An 18,631-nucleotide genomic window follows, 5' to 3' on the forward strand; every position below is an offset into this window, starting at 1 on the left:
ATTTATTATGCAATTTAATAATTTCTTATCTATTTGATAAATTGAATAAATAATTGAGACTATTTTAATTATTTTACAACTTTTGAATTCGTATGTTTGTGAAAAAATATAAATACCAAAATTTTATATTACATATCCAAATATAACTTTAATTTCATTTCATAATTTCATATCATAATATTATATTATAATATCATATCCGTGACCAAACATGCCCTAAATTTAAACTCTAATTTAACATGTGGATCATCAAGGAATAGGACAATTGTGCGGTACAAATAATCTAGTTTAACATATACTTTTTTCTTTTCTTTTTTCAAATAGTATTAATTTTTAGACCAAAAATAAATAATTTAGGCTTAAATCATCTGCGGCCCCTTAAAGTTGTCCACATAATTCACTTAGACACCTGAACTAGGACTTATACTTATTAAACACCTAAATTATCAAGAAATGTGCCTATTAAACACAAAACGCTGATGTGACAATAAATGTATCTCACTGCTGCTGAGCGCGTGAATGCGTTTTTTTTATTTTTTTTAAAAAAAATATTTATACCTACTTTGTTGACACTTGGCATGCATTGACTAAATATATTAAAAAAATTAATTTAATTAAGCATAAATCTTTTAAATCATTAAAAAAAAAAACCACCCCACACTCATCTTTCTTCAACTCAATATTTTAAAAACTTCAAATTTCTCTGCCTTTTGCTATGATTCATTTTTTTTTTCATTTTCTGTAAACAAAATACCTGCTGAATTTTCAAGAAGAAGAAAAAATGGACCATTTGGAGTTAAAAAATTGACCCATATCTGTACTTTTTTATTTTCAATAACTCCAATTGAGCAACTATCACCATCATAAACTTATTAGAAAGCTATAAAATATTTGATATAATTTTAATTTCTCTTTTCTGTCGATTTCAAAATAATTTATCAAGGTCGATTATATTTACAAAATCGAAATAGTCGTCGAAGGAATAACATATAACGAAGAAAATGAAAGAGGAAAACATTTGGTGGATGAATTCGGAATGAGATGGGGTTAGACATTTTTTTTTGTTATGCAGAGGAATGGTGATTGTGAAACAACAGAGAAGAAGAAGATGAAGAAAAAAGGACAGTAAGTTAGATGGAATGGGAGTTAGGTGGGGGTGAGGGTGGGGAAAGATTTTTTTTTAATCAATTTAATTTTTTATATATTATTAAAGGAAGGAAAATATTCTTTATTTTTTAAAGTTAAAATAATGGGCCCATATGCCACGTGTGATAGTTTTATTCGTAATTTTTGTCAAGATAACGAGTGTGCATTACACGCACAATATTTTAATTTGCTTTTTGAAATTTGTTTACATGATGTTGTGGACTAAATTTTCTAAAGAGATCTAAAATATCTAGATTTATAATTTCAGGTCACAAAAAACAATAAAAAAAGACATAGCAGATTTGATGTGCCTCTTGTCATTAATAATTCAATATCAGCCATATGATGACTCAAATTAGGACAAAAGAGGCCCATTACAACCACACATTTTTCGAGGTCGATTAAGATGTCAATAATTTAAACTCTAAATAATAGATATACATTATGATATCTATTGGGGAATATTTTTATATCTATTTGATCATGAACTCAATTGTTATTATAATATTAAGGGCTCCATATATGTGTTGTGTGTATTTCTTAGCCAAACATTATATCAATTAACATGGCCACCGTGATTGAGCAATGTCAAGTTGCGCCACCTCCCGGCGGCGCAACGGAGGTGATACTCCCTCTTACTTATTTTGACCATGTTTGGTTAGGGTTTCGCCGTATGAGGCGGATATTATTTTACAAGCTCTCCATTTCCAAACCCGATTTCGTTCAAAACATTATTCCTCCTCTTAAAAATTCACTCTCCCTCACTCTCAAACACTATACGCCCTTAGCCGGAAACGTTGCTTGTCCACTAGATACAAACGGATATCCTGAGTTACGTTATGTGACAGGAGATTCTGTGTCTGTTACTTTTTTCGAGACTGATATGAATTTCAATTATCTCATTGGTGACCATCCGCGTAAGGCTAAGGATTTTTATCACTTTGTTCCTAAGTTAGGGGAACCTAAGGATGCACCGGGGGTCCAACTAGCCCCGCTCTTAGCCATTCAGGTGACACTTTTTCCGAATCTTGGTGTATCCATTGGTTTCACTAACCATCATGTTGTTGGTGATGGAGCTACTATAGCAGGGTTCATTAAGGCGTGGGCTCTACTCCACAAATTCGGTGGACATGAACAATTCTTATCGAATGAGCTAATTCCATTTTATGATAGGTCCGTAGTAAAAGACCCATATGGACAAGGGATGTCCATCTGGGAAGAAATGAAAAGCAAGAATCTAGATATGCGTGACGTTATGACTCCTCCTCCTGAACACAAGGTTCGAGGTACATTTACTATTAAAAGAGATGAAATAGAGAAACTGAAGAATTTTATATTGAACTCAAGAAGACGGGGTAGTAGTAGTACTACTCTAACTCATGTAACATCTTTTACTGTAACGAGTGCTTATATATGGACTTGTTTGATAAAATCAGAGGACGCGATAGGAGAAGAGATGATCATAGATGATAGTGTAATGGAATGTTTCGGATGTGCAGCAGATTTTAGAGCGCGATTCAATCCACCACTTCCTCAATCTTATTTTGGGAATTGCATAGTTGGGTATGTCACAAAATCAATAAGGCATGTTGACTTAGTTGGAAGGGAAGGGTTTAAAATTGCGGTAGAATCAATTGGAGAAGTCATTCAAGAAAAAATGAAGTATGATGAATGGGTCCTTAATGGTGATTGGTTAAAAGAACTCGACAATGTAGATGTGATTCGATCGTTTTCAATTGCTGGATCGCCAAAACATGACTTATATGCTGCTGATTTTGGATGGGGAAGAGCCGCAAAGTTAGAATTTATTTCTATCGACAATGATGATGACGGAATTTCGATGTCTCTTAGTAAATCTAAAGATTTTGATGGAGATTTAGAGATTGGTTTGTGTTTGTCTAAAACTCGAATGAATGCTTTTGCTACTATATTCACTCACGGGCTTAGCTTTCTATGCCAAGTCTGAGTACTTTTCGAGGATTTGGCAAAGACCCCTACCCTTACAGACTCTCATATTCAATTGCTTGATATTAGTTTTTTCTAAGCCGAATAATTAATTTTTTTTTAAATTTTGTTTATGTATTTTGCACCTTCAAGAGTAATGTATCTTCTAAAAGAAAATGTACTGCTATATATATTATACTTTTCTTTTTGACAAATCTTCTTAAGGTTTAATTATTGGAAAATACATGAAGTCTACTTAAATTAGTCTTCTTATTTTAAAAATATACTTAAACTCTGCAAAAATCTTATAATTCATTCTTTTTGGTAGGAAGATTATTTTCATACCACTTACCTTGAAGGAGGGCGTTGAAGAATAAAAAGTTAATGAGAGTTGTTGATAATGCAAATTTATTAATTAAAAATATAACAAAAATCTAGAAAAGAGCATAGGGTACGTAGCACGTGTTATTTACTTTTAATGTTCATCTATTCTGGTGAAACCAAAATGAGCATTTAGCGCATCTCCTCTGCACTCTATTTTATTCTCTAAATACGGAATTTTTTATTTTTAAGATAATTAATTTTAATTTAATTTTCTATTTTACTCTTTTAAAAAAAAAATTCTCTATTCTCAATATTATAATATTATTTTCTTTGTTCTTATTTTCTTATTTCATTATATAAATCATTTATTTCTTTTTCTCAATTATATATATAATTCTCATGTAATAAAAAAATTATTTTTTCAATTTCTTAATTTAATTATTATATTTTATTCAAAAATTTTAAATACCATAAATTGCACGAGAATATTATAAAATATATGAATTAATGAACAAATTCAAATAAAATTAAAATTATTCAAATCGGAGATTTTCATCTAACACTATTTCTATCGTTGGGGTTGGAGCCTCTACGACATCTTGAATTGGTGGATTTTAAGATTTCGTTCATCCTTAACTGTCACGTTGTGTAGTATAATATATGTTGTCATTATATCATGTAGCACTTTCTTTCTCCGTAAACGTGAGGGACTTGCAATACTTGCAAAACTCTGAATTCTCGTTCAACATCTTTTTTACATGGTTCTTGTTTCATCGCGAATTAATTATTATGTAATTATTGTATTTTATGTTGTATTTATATTATTATTTAATGCATTGTATTGTCATGTTGTATTCAAATTAAAATTTTCATCTTACTATTTTAATTTTGTATATTCTTTATAATGAAAATTAATAATAAAATAATTTTTTATTTTTGATGAAAATTATAAAAAAAATGTATTAATTTGAAATTAAAGTAGCATATATTAAATAATATATTTTTTAAAATATTATATTACATTCAAAATGACTTATGAATATTAGTTATTTAATTAGTGAAACTATATGTAAAATAATATGTTAATTGGAAAGTAATGGTAATAATAGTAAAATATTAAAAAAGTAAAATAGAGAGCATGAATAATAATTCTCCAAATTTAGAGAATATAGAGTGAGTTGGAGTAACCATTCTCTATTTTACTCTCCAAATACAGAGAATGAAGGGTAAAATAGAGGTGGGTTGGAGATGGTCTTAGTTAATTTTAAGGCTCTTATTATTATTAGAGAATTAACAACAAAGATAATTTTATCTTATTCGAAATTCTTTTTAAAAGGATCAACATTTTATATACGATAATTACATTGTCTAGGTCAGCTAATAATTTTTATATATATATATATAAAGAGAGATTATGAAATCTGAATCTCTTGAACACAAGACTAGAGGTTGACTCAATAATTTAAGAGTTCAAAAAAATTACCTTCAAAATTCCAACCGCAAATATTTTTGAATTTTCTTAATGAAAATTCTGAATCTGGCAATGATATGCAAAGTAGCAACAATCACTTGACTAACTTTCATATTATTGTCTAATACATTGATATATAAGCCACACCTACTTTGTGTATCAGCCACACATTCAAAGTCATGAGTAGATATTTATATACCAAACCTATACTTTGTGCATCAGCCACACATTCAAAATCTTTAGATATTGATAAGCCAAAGCTAGTTTGTCTATTACTTTACCAAACAACAATGACTTCTCTTCTGATTGAGCAATGCCAAGTTGCGCCACCTCCCCACGGTGGCGCAGCTGAGCTAACGCTCCCTCTAACTTATTTTGATCATATGTGGTTTGTTTTTGGCTATATGCGTAGGATTTTATTCTACAAGCTATCGATTTCCAAACTCGATTTCGTTCAAAACATTATTCCTACTCTTAAACATTCACTCTCCCTCACTCTCAAACACTACACACCCTTAGTTGGCAACATTGCATGTCCACTAAATTCTAGTGGTTATCCAGAGCTGTGTTATGTGACTGGAGATTCTGTATCAGATACTTTTACTGAAACTGACATGGACTTCAATCATCTCATTGGTAACCATCCTCGAAATGCTAATGATTTTTATCCCTTCATTCCTCAATTAGCACAACCTAAGGATGCACCGGGGTTTAAACTTGTAATGACCCGGATCCGAAAAGATCATTTTTGATAATTTTTAATTGTCATTTAACTAAATTAATTAATGTCGGGTAATTTATTTATTTTTAATAATAATAGGCCAAGTTTGAAATATTTAAATAGGTTATTAGAAAGTGTTACTTTTAATACATATATAATTTTAAAAAAATGGAAAAGGAATTAATTAAATAAATTAATAAAATAATAATAAAAAAAGGGGGCAAAGTGCCCTAGGCTATTAAAAAGCCGCATGGCTTAAAGAAACAGAAAGAAAGGAACGATCTGGAAAAAAAAATACGCAGGTAAGAAAAGAAAAGAAAGGGAGAAAAGAAAAAGAAAAAGGAGGAGAAACAACGATATTTTTATCTCGAGATATCAAGGTAATTATTCTTATCCTTTCTATTAAATTTTTGAGTAACTAGGAATAGATTTTTAGGTTAAAACATGTATAATTTATACTAATATGTGAACTTGTGAACTTGTGAACTTGGGGTTATAAATGTGTATAAGTATTATGGTTCAATCATTGGACAATGATTACTCCAAGATTAGGATTATTAATAGTGGAACGATAAATATGAATTTGAACATTGAGAATAAGTGGTTTCAGCAAATAGTTTTGTAGTCCGTCATTGATGTGTTGGGCAGTTAGTTTCGGCTTTAATTATTTTCATTTGATTATCATATTAGGATTCAAGTTTTGATATATTGAGATATGTGTTAAATAGTGGGTGCATTATGATATATAAAAATCATTATAATTATGTTATTCGGAGAATTAAGATTTAACCCTAAACTTGAAATTCAGAAAATATGAGATTTGATCAATTGGTTGGAATAAAAATTTAGAAATTTTATTATGAATTTGGATGAATTTTGGGTCTAAGATAGAGATATAGCAATATTAATGTTGTTAGTTTCGAAATCATATCGTGGTTATTTATTTGAATAGATTTTATTGGTTTGGAAGTCAACAAAAAGAGGAAGGCTCAAGTTTTGGAGTCATTGTTCGACTATTTGAGGCAAGTGGATTTCTAACTCTTGTTAAGTGTATAAAATGCGTGTATGTCCTTGTGGTATATGTTGGGAGTAACGGGATTGGTGATGAGTTGACTTGTCCACATTGATTAATTCTAATGATGAAAAGAATGGGGATAACAAAAGGCAATGTGATTAATTGTTTATGTGTGTTGTGTTGAGAAAGGGTTGAAGGCTTGTTGAATCATTGTTGATGTAACTTCATGTTTGTGTGGTTGTGAACTGTGCGATGTTATGAAAATGGTCATCTCCTTATTATATGTGTGAACTTGTCATCTGCATTATTCTGAGGCATTGATTGTGGCAAGTGTTATGTGCATTGAGAAATAATGGTACTTAAGAGGATGTACCATTTCGAGGGACGTATCGCGCGCCGCGATGGATACTATATTTCGAGGGACGTATCGCGCGCCGCGATGGTTACTATTATCGAGGGTCGTGTCGTGCGCCGCGACAGATGCATGGACAGATATGTCCCCCATGGGTCCCGGACTGAGAGACAGCGGGTGTGTATCACTAGGTCAGACATGCATCATTATGCTTGACATAGCATTCCATTACATTGCACATACTTATCATTAGTGAACTTGATATTGTGTTTTGCTGATCTAGTGATTGCCTTTTTGCGGAACTTGTGATTGTTGAATACTGAGCTTGTTATTGAGGATATATAATTTGTTGAAGTGTTGTTGTTGAGGATATGTGATTTGTTGAAGTGTGTTATTGAGGATATGTAAATTTTTGGAAGTGTTGCTATTGAGGATATCTAATTTGTTTAAGTGTTGATGTTGAGGATATATAATTTGTAAAGTGTTGTTGTGGAGGATATGTAATTTGTTAAAGTGTTGTTGTGGAGGATAAGTAATTTGTCTAAATGTTTTTGTTGAGTTACGTTCTATGTAAACTGTGAGTTGTTAGGTTGGGCTGATGTTTATGTAGGTTGTAGTTGTGGAGGTTTGGTTGGGGGTGGTAGGAGTACCCGTATTTCATCCCCTTAGCTTGTGTTTAGAGGTTTACTTGCTGAGTACCGTGTGGTTTGGTACTCACCCCTTGCTTCTACAAATTTTTGTAGGTTACTAGCCCGGACTTTTATGATATATTCTCTTCTTTTTCGAGGCTTCCTGGAGATTTTGTGAGGTAGTTGTTGGTCATCTCAACATCCCTCCTTACTCTTGTTTATGATTTTGTTCTACTCTAGAAACAAGTTCATTTGAGACTTATATTTTCTTTTGATCCGATTGTAATACTTTAGAGGCTTGTACACGTGACAACCAGGTTTTGGGGTATAATGTAAGTTGATAGTAAATTTTCCGCATTTTTATTGTAATAGTTGAGTTTTAGGCTTTCTTGTCTTGGTGGGATAAGACGAGTGCCATCACGTCCATTTTTGGATCGTGACAAAACTAGTCCCGGTCTTAGACATTCAAGTGACACTTTTTCCAAATCTTGGCATATCCATTGGTTTTAGTAACCATCATGTTGCTTGTGATGGAAATATTATCGTAAAATTCATAAGAACATGGGGTTTACTCAACAAATTACGCGGTGATGAACAATGTTTAGCTAATGAGTTGATTCCATTTTATGATAGGTCCGTAATAAAAGACCCTTATAAACAAGGGACGATTATATGGGATGAAATGAAGCAAAACATGCCGGAGATAGGTGACATAATTGTGATTCCTCCTCTTGATAGAGTTCGAGGTACATTTATTATGGAACGAAATAACATTGTTAAGCTCAAGAATTTAATATTGTCAAGAAGACCTAACCTAAGTTATGTGACATCTTTTACAATAACTTGTGCTTATATATGGACTTGTTTGATAAAATCAAAGTTCGCGATTGAGGATGAGATGATAGATGAGGATGTTATGGAGATTTTTGGATGTGTAGCTGATTGTAGATCGCGTCTCAATCCACCACTTCCTCAATCTTATTTTGGGAATTGCCTAGTGACGATTGCTTCAAAAGCAAGTCGTGTCGAATTAGTTGGAAAGGAAGGGTTTATAACTGCTGTGGAAGTCATTGGAGAAGCTATCAAGAGTCAAATGAAGGATGTGGAATTGATCTTGAATTGTAGTTGGTATAGAGAATTTTGTGGTATTAACATGAAACACACACTTTCAGTTTCTGGATCACCAAAGTTTAATTTGTATGAGGTTGATTTTGGTTGGGGTAGGCCAGAAAAAATAGAGATAATTTCTATTGATAATAGTAGTGGTATATCTATGTCCATTAGCAAGTACAAAGATTCTCATGGAGATTTAGAGGTTGGCTTGTCTTTGCCCAAAACTCGAATGAATGCTTTTGTTGCTATATTCAACCATGGGCTAAGCTTTTTGTAAAAATGTACCAAGGTCTATCGGAAAATCTATTATTATAGAATCGTGGATTGTAATTCAAGAATTTCAATTCTCAATCTCTATTTATTACTCTTTTGTGATGCATGTTAGATTTTGAGTACGATCGCACTTTATAGAGTTTTTGTATCTGAGTTTGGATCATCTTGAAGTCGTGGTGAGCTGCTTGGTTATTCTGTGGCCACACCTTTCCCTATCTCTATTTGTTCAGATCGTTTTGATATTCCGATAAGATATTTGTTATGTCCATTTGCAAGTACAAAGATTCACATGGAGATTTAGAGGTTGGCTTGTCTTTGCCCAAAACTCGAATGAATGCTTTTGTTGCTATATTCAACCATGGGCTAAGCTTTTTGTAAGAATGTACCAAGGTCTATCGGAAAATTTATTACTATAGAATCGTGGATTGTAATTCAAGAATGTCTAATTCTCAATCTCTATTTATTACTCTTTTGGTGTGCATGTTAGATTTTGAGTACGATCGCACTTCATAGAGTTTTTGTATCTGAGTTTGGATCATCTTAGAGTTGTGGTGAGCTGCTTGGTTATTCTGTGGTCACACCTTTCCCTATCTCTATTTGTTAAACTGTTTTGATATTCCGATAAGATATTTGTTATGTCCATTTGCAAGTACAAAGATTCACATGGAGAGTTACAGGTTGGCTTGTCTTTGCCCAAAACTCGAATGAATGCTTTTGTTGCTATTTCAACCATGGGCTAAGCTTTTTGTAAGAATGTACCAAGGCCTATCGGAAAATTTATTACTATAGAATCTTGGATTGTAATTCAAGAATGTCTAATTCTCAATCTCTATTTATTACTCTTTTGTGGTGCATGTTATATTTTGAGTACGATCGCACTTTATAGAGTTCTTGTATCTGAGTTTGGATCATCTTTGAGTTGTGGTGAGCTGCCTGGTTATTATGTGGCCACACCTTTCCCTATCTCTATTTGTTAGATTGTTTTGATATTCCGATAAGATATTTCTTATGTCTAGACTTGTCATATAGTTTCAGATTTATATCATCTTTTAGAAATTGTTGTACTTATGACATTAAATCTCAGACAGTATTCAACTTTTCGCATTTTTATATTTTCGAAAGACTTGGTATTTGAGATATTTTTGTTTGTTGCTTACCTTTCCACTTTATTTATTAATATCAAATTATAGCTACAATAATTGGATGTTTGATACTGGGTATATAATCAATCAAGATCCAAATAGTATAGTGGGGAATATGTAAGTTGACATTTTCTTAAAGAATAAAAAGATGGGCCCAATAATTCTCACAACAAAATTTATCTCTATCCACTCGAAAAGCATATTTCATTTGAAAAAGAAGAATTAATATTCCATTCTTGTTTCGATAAATCACTTAAATATGCTATATGGAGAAAATATTTATTAAGATCTATTTAGCATTTATGATAATAATTTTTTTAAAACTAAATATAACAATTTTCTGGATCAAAATTGTATAACAGTTTGATCCATTTTTTTCTGTTTATCTGTCTCTGTAATGACCCGCTGGTCGTTTTGAGAACTAGGACTAGTTTGACTCCTTTTGAAAATTTAAATGGGTACTTTTAAATTATTCGAAGACTAAGAGTATTTAGTTGGAAAAAAAAAATTAGTGAAGGATTAATATAGTTAATAGTTAATGGGTCATATCCATAATTTATTCAATATCTTATACTTGACCCATTAATTTATTTATGTTAGTGGGATTAGTTTATTTGTTATAACAAGTTAACATTAGAAAAAAAAACAGAAAAATAAAAAGGGTTCAAAAACTACTGGCGGCGTGGGCATAATATTTACTCGTGAGTCGTGTATTGCAGGTGAACTTTCAATCTAATTGTGTTATTGAATGTTCATAATAATATATTATTCTTATTTTTTTTTATGATTTAATGGGATAATATAGTGCAAAAGTGGTGGGGTTAGGTGTGTGTTAGTCATTGAGTGGAAGAGTTTTTTACTTTTGTTGTTTTCTGTTTATATTTTTATGTCAATTTTCCAATTTTGCTTTGTATACCTGCAAGGTTAGTGGACAAATTTTGTGACTTTCCAATTCTTCTTTATAGATAAAAATTTTTTTTTTAAGGTTTTGATTTGAATTCAAGAATGAAATTGTCAGAATAGGTAGAAAGAGACATTAAATAATAGTTTTATATTATGGGTCCTTACTAGTACTTGGTTGAAACATTTTGAATTTTTTTTTCTACTTTTGGCAAGGTTTTTAGTTCCTAAGGATTTTCAATGGCTGCAGGGATAGTTCTCTTTCTTTTTGGGATTGAGAAATTGTATGCAAATAAGCAGATGTATAGGAATTTGAGGTGCAACAAACTAGTTCTTCGTAAATGGTTTTAAGTTGGCTTATTTTCTTATTATTATCACATTAAGATACTAGTTTTTGGTATATTGAGATAGGAAATTAATTATTAGGTGTATATTATATTAAGATTGATATTTAGGGTATTTGGAGAGATGAAAGTTCAATTCTTGACTTAAAATTTAGCAAGTATAATAATTTTGGCATATAAACTATATTAAAATTTGGAAATTTATTTGAATTATGATTGAGTTTTTTTTTTGGGTCTATGATAGACATACAATAATTTTAAAGTCTACAAACTCGCTTACTTACGAATACGGCGTAATTGGTAGATTGTGAACATTCCGAAACTTTGCGAAAGGGAAAGAAACTATCTTGAAGATTCGTGGCACGAGGTTCGGCTCTTAAGGTATGTTAAGACTTTTTAGACTTGTTGAAGGACGTTTTCCTAATTAAAGATTAAAAATGAAAATAGACAAAGGAATAAGGGGGAAAGATGGTGGTCTCGTATCAATGGTGTGACGGGCATTGGTACGAGTACCGATGTTATAAAACGGAAAATTACTATTATAGAATGTGGATTGAAATTTGAGAATGCCAAAGCATATGGGCATTAGCTGATATATTATTGACTTGAATTCCATGTGTGATTGTGTTCTATTTATTTCACCCGTATAGTTGTGATAATTGAGGTGGTTACGTATTATGTTCATATTGATTGATTGAGATGCATCATCATCCCCTCTATTGAAATAATATTGTGCACATGCATAGACATGAGACTGAGTATAAGTTGGGCACGTGGAGATCGTCCGTGCTGGGGATGGTGAGATGTTAAGATTGTAATTTGGGCACGTGGAGACCGTCCGTGCGAAAATTATTTGATATTATGATAGTGCGTTGAGATCGTCCGCACAGACACGTGGAGATCGTCCGTGTCGGTATATGGACCTCGCGAGTCCCCCATGGGTCATGAGCTCTCGATGTATTTCCGAGGAGTATCATGTATATACGGTTGAGTGAGTACTGGGTATTCTGAGTCATATCATTACATGACATCATATTGCATTGCATTTCATCCCATCATTCATTCTTGATGACTATATGTTTCGTTTGGTGTTTGGAAAATATTAAATGTTGATTTCCTTTATTGATGAAACTTAAATAGTAAGTGTAATATATATATATATATATATATATATATACTTGTACAATCTAAGAATTTATTTTCTTATATAACTCCCGTCACTACTTCTTCGTTGTCGGTCAATGAGACATACTGGGTACACGTGGTTTCGTACTCATACTACGCTTGTTGCACACTTTGTGGTGCAGATTCGATTCCAAGTAGGAGCACATCTCGAGGAGCAGTTTGAGTCCGAGTTTGGAGTGTCTTGGAGTTGTGGTGAGCTGCTTGGCTGTTCCGTGGCCCACACCTCCCTCTATCTTTTACTTATTCTGTTATTCAGTATTCAGAAAGGATATCCCTTATGTTAGATTTGCCTTTTTAGTTTCAGACTTGCATCGTATTTTAGAAGCTCTTGTACTCATGACACCATTTCTTGGGTAGTATTTATTTTTCAGTTTTCTGCATTCGTACTTATAAGAACTCAGTGTTGGAGATTTGAAAATTGTTGTCTTTTCACTTCTTGTTAGTTAAGTTTGTTAAAATATGTTAGTTGGTTTACCTATTGGTTGGGAATATAGGTGCCATCACGACTCGTGATTTTGGGTCGTGACAGTCTCTTTTTCTACATATGATTTCTCTTCTTTTTCAAAATTTTAATTCAAATAACAATTTTTTATTATATTTTTTTAAAGGAAAAAAAAAGATAACAATCCATAAATTGTCACATCTTCATATTGATTTATACTGCACCATTAACTCTCAAAATATCACGAGGAAAAGAATACAAAGACCTAAAAATTGTACAAAATTATATGTGTAAATTGAGATTTCAAAATTTTAAAATTACAGTAGGAAGAATTTATCATTGATTACCAATAAAAAATTTCGGTTTTCAATTTATTATTTGGATTTTACGAAATTATGATGAGTTTGTATAAGTTGTTTCTCCGTATTATTGAAAAAAAAAACATTTTTGAGTTTATATCTTAATTTTAAGGGAAACTAATTAAGTTTAGCATTGATTTTAGGAGAAATTTCAAATTAAAACTCGAAGAAGATGAAGATTCTGGAATTGTCTGTATTAAAATTGAATTAGATTTGTTTCATAATTGTTCTAAAATTGAATTATAATCATGAACAATACTTTTATATACATATTTAAAAATATATCATCTTTTTGGTGATACCAATTAGAAGAATTTAGGTAACTCACATATATCCTCTTCTTTGCGATACTAATTAGTAGGGGTGTGCAAAAATCGAATCGACCAATAAACCGAACCGATAAAATGTTATTGGGTTATTGTTATTGGGTAATTGGGTTATTGGGTTTTTAATGGATTTAGAAAAAATAATTATTGGGTTACTAGGTCGGTTTCGGTTTTTCCTATTGGGTTATAATCGGAGTGAGAAATTAAAATTCGGAAAATTGTATATAATGATAAACTAATAAATCAAATTAAATGTTATAATCGCATTTTGATTTAATTGTACCATGTAACAAACTGTTTGTCAGTCGCCTCTCTCCCTCAAACTCTCGCTCGCCACTCTCCTTTTCTCGCTCGCTACTCTCTCTTTTATACAAACACAAATGTATAAATTGTGTTTGTATTTGTATAAAGCGAGACAAAATTGTATATATATACATATATTTTTGTTTTCCTCCATATCCAGATCTCGGTCGCCACTCTCCCTGATCTCACTCGCCACTCTCGCCTCTCTCGCTTATACATATAGAAACGAAGTATATAATTGTGTTTCTGTTTGTATAAATCGAGAGAAAATTATATATACATATGTAAATACATATATTTTTGTCTTATACATTTATAATTATACAATAAAATTATTCTCATGCCAATTTTCTTTTGTCTTTCTCTCTTTCTTGTTTTATACATACACAAATTATACAACTGATCTTTGTATCTAACTGCTTTTTTTTTTTGTATATGTATAGCGAATTATACAACTAGTTTCTTTGTATATGTATAGTGGATTATCTAACTTTTTTTTTGTATATGTATAGCGAAATATGCATATTTATGTTTGATATGAAGCGTAATTATGCAAAGTATAACTATAGTATACAAATATGATTGTTATGTTTGTTATATTGAAGTTACTCATTAAAAATAGGCGAGAGACAGAGAAAGAGTGGGAAATTAAAAAAAGTGACAAAGAAAAACAAATTTAATAAAATATATAATGTTGTTATATATTGTTATAAATGGTAATAATTAAGAAGTAAATTTAAAATAAGTAATTATTTTTCTTAGAAAATAAATTTTAATAATCTTCCTTTTAAATTTTGTGCCAAATCAATATTAGCCGCACATTAATTTTCTTACTGAATCATTCACATGTTGTCCGTAACGAGTAGGGTATTTCTATTTCTTTATGAAGACAAGGTACTCCTTCAGTTTCGATTTATTTGGTTAATTTTGATTAATATTGAACATGTCACATGACATTTTTGAAATAAAAATTATATATATATATATATGTGTGTGTGTGTATGTATGAGTTATAATTGTACAAATATATATACAAATTATTTTAGAAAATAAAATTTAAAAATCTTCCTTTCAAATTTTGTACCAAATCAATGTAGGTCGCGTCACACATTGATTTTCTTACTGATTCATTCACATGCTATCCGTAATGAGTATGGTATTTCTGTTTCTTTACGACGATAATGTATTCCTTTATTTTTATTAATTTGTTTAATTTTTGTTTAATACAATTCTTTCTTTAAAAAATTAAATTTGATGATATTGAACATGTCACCTGACGATTAAAATAAAGAATTATAAATATTCATCATTTGACTCGTCCAAATAATTGATATGGAGTACCTTCTTTTCGTTAAAGTACTCACAAGTTTTACACCAAATCATTTATTGGTCACACAATGATTTTCTTTTGATTTTATTCCCATACTGTCAATAAGGAGTAGGGTACATTATTCGATGGCATAGATAATTTTTAACTCGAAGTTTGATGGCATATTAAGTCTTTTCTCTTTTTATAATAAAGAATGTATTTATTCGAAATCACAAAGTTGACCGTTGTGTAAGCCAGAACATATTCACTTATGGCCACAAAATTTTTTGGCCAAACACACAAAAAATTCATGAATTATATCACACGAAAAATGAAAAGATCCTTATTATTACTTGATATAAATAGCACTATAAGAAAACTGTTAGTTACACGGGATTTCTTCCTATTTTTCTGGGAATCAGTATGAAAATCCGCAAGAATCTTATTTTCCTGCAAATTTTCATATTAATTCCTAAGAAAATTCCCGTGTAATTAAAAGTTTTCTTATAGTGAAGTTCTAAAAATTGTCAAAAATATCCATAAGTTTGTAATATTATTATTTTATAATGAACGTGTTATGTAAAAAGCCAAGATCAACTAACACAATTAATATGAATCTGAAAAAGAGGAATTTAGAAAACAAAAATAAAATACTATTGATTTGTTTACGAAAAACTGTTATTACTACTTGTAATTGAAAGTTACTAAAGAGGGCAAACTCAGATAACAACAAACTAGAACTGAAATTGAGTCCAAATTATAACACTATGTTTGGATCATTGTTATCCATTGTATTGTATTGTATCGTTACTATATCTACAATGTTTGTTTTGATTGTTACTTAAAATCTATTGTATTGTTAAATTTCATTGTTACGTAACAATGAAAACCCTTGTTTTATGGAACAACCAATTTGGTGTTTTCCCATTGTTACTTAATTTCTTTTTTCAATTATATATTTACATAATATTTCAAAATACTATTTTACCCTTAATTTTAATTATATAAATCTAGTCAAACCTCCTACCCTAGAATAATTAGGATATTTTAGTAAACTTATAAAACTATCAAAGCAAACAATTAAAATGTTATTAAACAACAACAAATAATACAGTTTAGCCAAACATTGTATCTACCATACAATACAGTTATAATAGAGTATAATACAATACAATACATTATGAAACAATGATCCAAACAAAGTGTAAATGATGATTGTTATTATAAAATATAAAAATTTAGGTGATTTTAAATTTATTAAAGTTCCCAAATCTAAAAAATGGTTTTGCATTATAGAAATTATTTTCTTAACAAATAATGGCATGGACGAACTTTTTTACAAACAAAAATGACGTAAATCAGTTAAACTTTTAACGAATAGCATAAATAAACTTTTTCTCAAAACTCGATAGCATCTTTAACCCTTTTCCCTTTTTATAATAAATCGCAAAGTTGCCGCTATATAAACCAAACATATTGATCTCATTTGTTAACCAAACAAAAACATGGTTTCGATTATTGAGCAATGCCAAGTTGCACCACCTACATGTGCCATAGATAAACTAACACTCCCTTTAACTTGCTTTGATACTTTATGGATATTACATAACCATCATATACCAAGGATTTTATTCTATAAACTCCAAAATATTGACAAAAATAGTTTCATTCAAAACATTATTCCTACTCTCAAACATTCACTCTCACTCACTCTCAAACACTATCTACCACTAGTTGGCAATCTTGTATGTCCATGGAATTCTACCGGTTATCCTGAACTACGTTATGTACCAGGAGATTCTGTATCTGTTACTTTTTCTGAAACTGACAAGGATTTCGATTATCTTGTTAGTTATGATCATATACATAACGCTAAGGATTTTCATCCCTTTGTTCCTAAAATGGCTGAACCTAAAGATGCATCCGGGGTCCAATTTACACCGGTTTTAGCTATTCAAGTGACACTTTTTCCGAATCATGGTATATCTATTTCTTGCATTAGCCATCATGTCGTTGGTGACGAATCTACCATAGTAGGGTTCATAAATTCATGGGCTTTGCTCAACAAAAACAAAGGAAATGATGATCACGATGATAAATTCATCGTTCCATTTTATGATCGGTCTATTGTCAAAGACCCTTATGGATTAGGAGATTGTATATGGGAAGAAACGAAGAAACATAAGAAAGAGATGATGAGTGACATAATTGTAACTCCTCCCGATAATAATAACAACATGGTTCGAGGTACATTTACTATAAGACGAGATCACATTGAGAAACTCAAGAATTTAATTTTATTAACACGACCAAGCCTGGCTCATGTAACATCATACACCGTAGTAGGTGGTTATGCATGGAGTTGTCTGGTAAAATCAGAGGGCGCGAATGAAATAATAAATGAGAATGTAATGGAATGTTTTGGATGTGGAGTAAATTATAGAGCGCGATTTGATCCTCCACTCCCTTCATCTTATTTTGGGAATTGTATTATTTGGTACATTGCAAGTAAAAAACATGTTGATTTAGTAGGAGATGAAGGGTTTAGGGTTGCAACGGAATCGATTGGAGAAATTATTTATGAAAGGAACAAGGATAAAGAATACGTGTCGAATGGCGAGTGGTTGAAAGAAGTTGGTGGGGCATCCAATGAAGGGAGATATCTTTGCGATTGCTGGATCGCCAAAATATGACTTATATGAAGCTGATTTTGGTTGGGGAAAACCACAAAAATGGCACTTTGTTTTTTTTGGGAGTGGTTTATTGATGTCTCTTGGTAAGTCTAAGGACTCGAATGGAGATTTGGAAATTGGTTTGTATTTGCCTAAAACTCGAATGGATGCATTTGCTACTATATTTAGTGATGGACTCACCGTCCTATAACTCTAGAGATGATGGTTGAAATCATTTATATTAGTTGTTATTTGACTAATTTGTATTTGCGCTTTTCTTTGAATAAATTTAAACTATAATATGAAATTCTTCCTATTATTTCGTCTAAGTGAGTTTTGTGTATTTATATTTAAAAAAAAAAATTGAGCATGACTTTTATAATTAACATGATACACCGTAATATGGGGTTATGTATGGACGTGTTTGATAAATTTATGAATTCGATTATTGAGCAATGTCTCCAAAAATATATTTGTTTATTTAAAGTAATTTTAAACTTTTAAGAGTTCCCAAATAATAATTTATTCTGGTATGTGAGAATTTGAATTATTGGCCAAAGAAAAATTGTATGGTCAAATGTCACAAGTTTCACATGTCTCTTTATTTTTCTGCAGGTAGTGCTTTTTATTTTCTGATGTACTTACTGATTTATTATTTTAA

At 30.9% G+C, this 18,631-nt stretch overlaps 2 protein-coding genes and 1 pseudogene across 5 annotated transcripts; all 3 read left to right on the top strand.

The window, feature by feature from the left end:
• Positions 1–657: 657 nt before the first annotated feature.
• LOC138339167 (phenolic glucoside malonyltransferase 1-like) lies at positions 658–3,305 on the top strand. The gene has a single exon (XM_069290523.1). It carries the CDS (start codon positions 1,712–1,714, stop codon positions 3,110–3,112), a length of 1,401 nt encoding a protein of 466 aa, XP_069146624.1. The 5' UTR covers positions 658–1,711; the 3' UTR covers positions 3,113–3,305.
• Positions 3,306–5,071: 1,766 nt separating this feature from the next.
• On the top strand, positions 5,072–13,001 carry LOC101256527 (phenolic glucoside malonyltransferase 1). 4 transcript variants are annotated; one of them, XM_069290275.1, is made up of 5 exons: positions 5,072–5,521; positions 6,559–6,628; positions 8,236–8,348; positions 11,679–11,755; positions 12,682–13,001. In XM_069290275.1, the coding sequence occupies exons 1-4, from the start codon at positions 5,176–5,178 to the stop codon at positions 11,723–11,725; spliced, it is 576 nt and encodes a 191-aa protein (XP_069146376.1). In that variant the 5' UTR covers positions 5,072–5,175; the 3' UTR covers positions 11,726–11,755; positions 12,682–13,001. The 4 variants fall into 4 exon arrangements, with proteins under 4 accessions (XP_069146376.1, XP_069146377.1, XP_069146378.1 ...); XM_069290276.1 differs by lacking the exon at positions 11,679–11,755 and having other exon boundaries at positions 5,073–5,521; XM_069290277.1 differs by lacking the exons at positions 11,679–11,755; positions 12,682–13,001 and adding an exon at positions 8,483–9,092 and having other exon boundaries at positions 5,078–5,521.
• Positions 13,002–16,778: 3,777 nt separating this feature from the next.
• Positions 16,779–18,360, top strand: LOC101256718 (phenolic glucoside malonyltransferase 1-like; annotated as a pseudogene).
• The last annotated feature ends 271 nt before the right edge of the window (positions 18,361–18,631 follow it).

Source organism: Solanum lycopersicum, chromosome 10 (genome assembly GCF_036512215.1).
Source record: "Solanum lycopersicum chromosome 10, SLM_r2.1".
In the NCBI taxonomy this organism is placed as follows: domain Eukaryota; kingdom Viridiplantae; phylum Streptophyta; class Magnoliopsida; order Solanales; family Solanaceae; genus Solanum; species Solanum lycopersicum.

What these genes read in the sequence shown, in the direction of transcription:
- LOC138339167 (XM_069290523.1), top strand. Translation starts at nt 1,712, where the DNA reads ATGGCCACCGTGATTGAGCAATGTCAAGTTGCGCCACCTCCCGGCGGC.
- LOC101256527 (XM_069290274.1), top strand. Translation starts at nt 5,176, where the DNA reads ATGACTTCTCTTCTGATTGAGCAATGCCAAGTTGCGCCACCTCCCCAC. An exon ending in GGACTTCAATCATCTCATTG is followed by an intron (nt 5,522 to 6,558) that starts GTAACCATCCTC and finishes TTATTTGAATAG; the next exon opens with ATTTTATTGGTTTGGAAGTC. An exon ending in TCATTGTTCGACTATTTGAG is followed by an intron (nt 6,629 to 8,235) that starts GCAAGTGGATTT and finishes ATTTTATGATAG; the next exon opens with GTCCGTAATAAAAGACCCTT.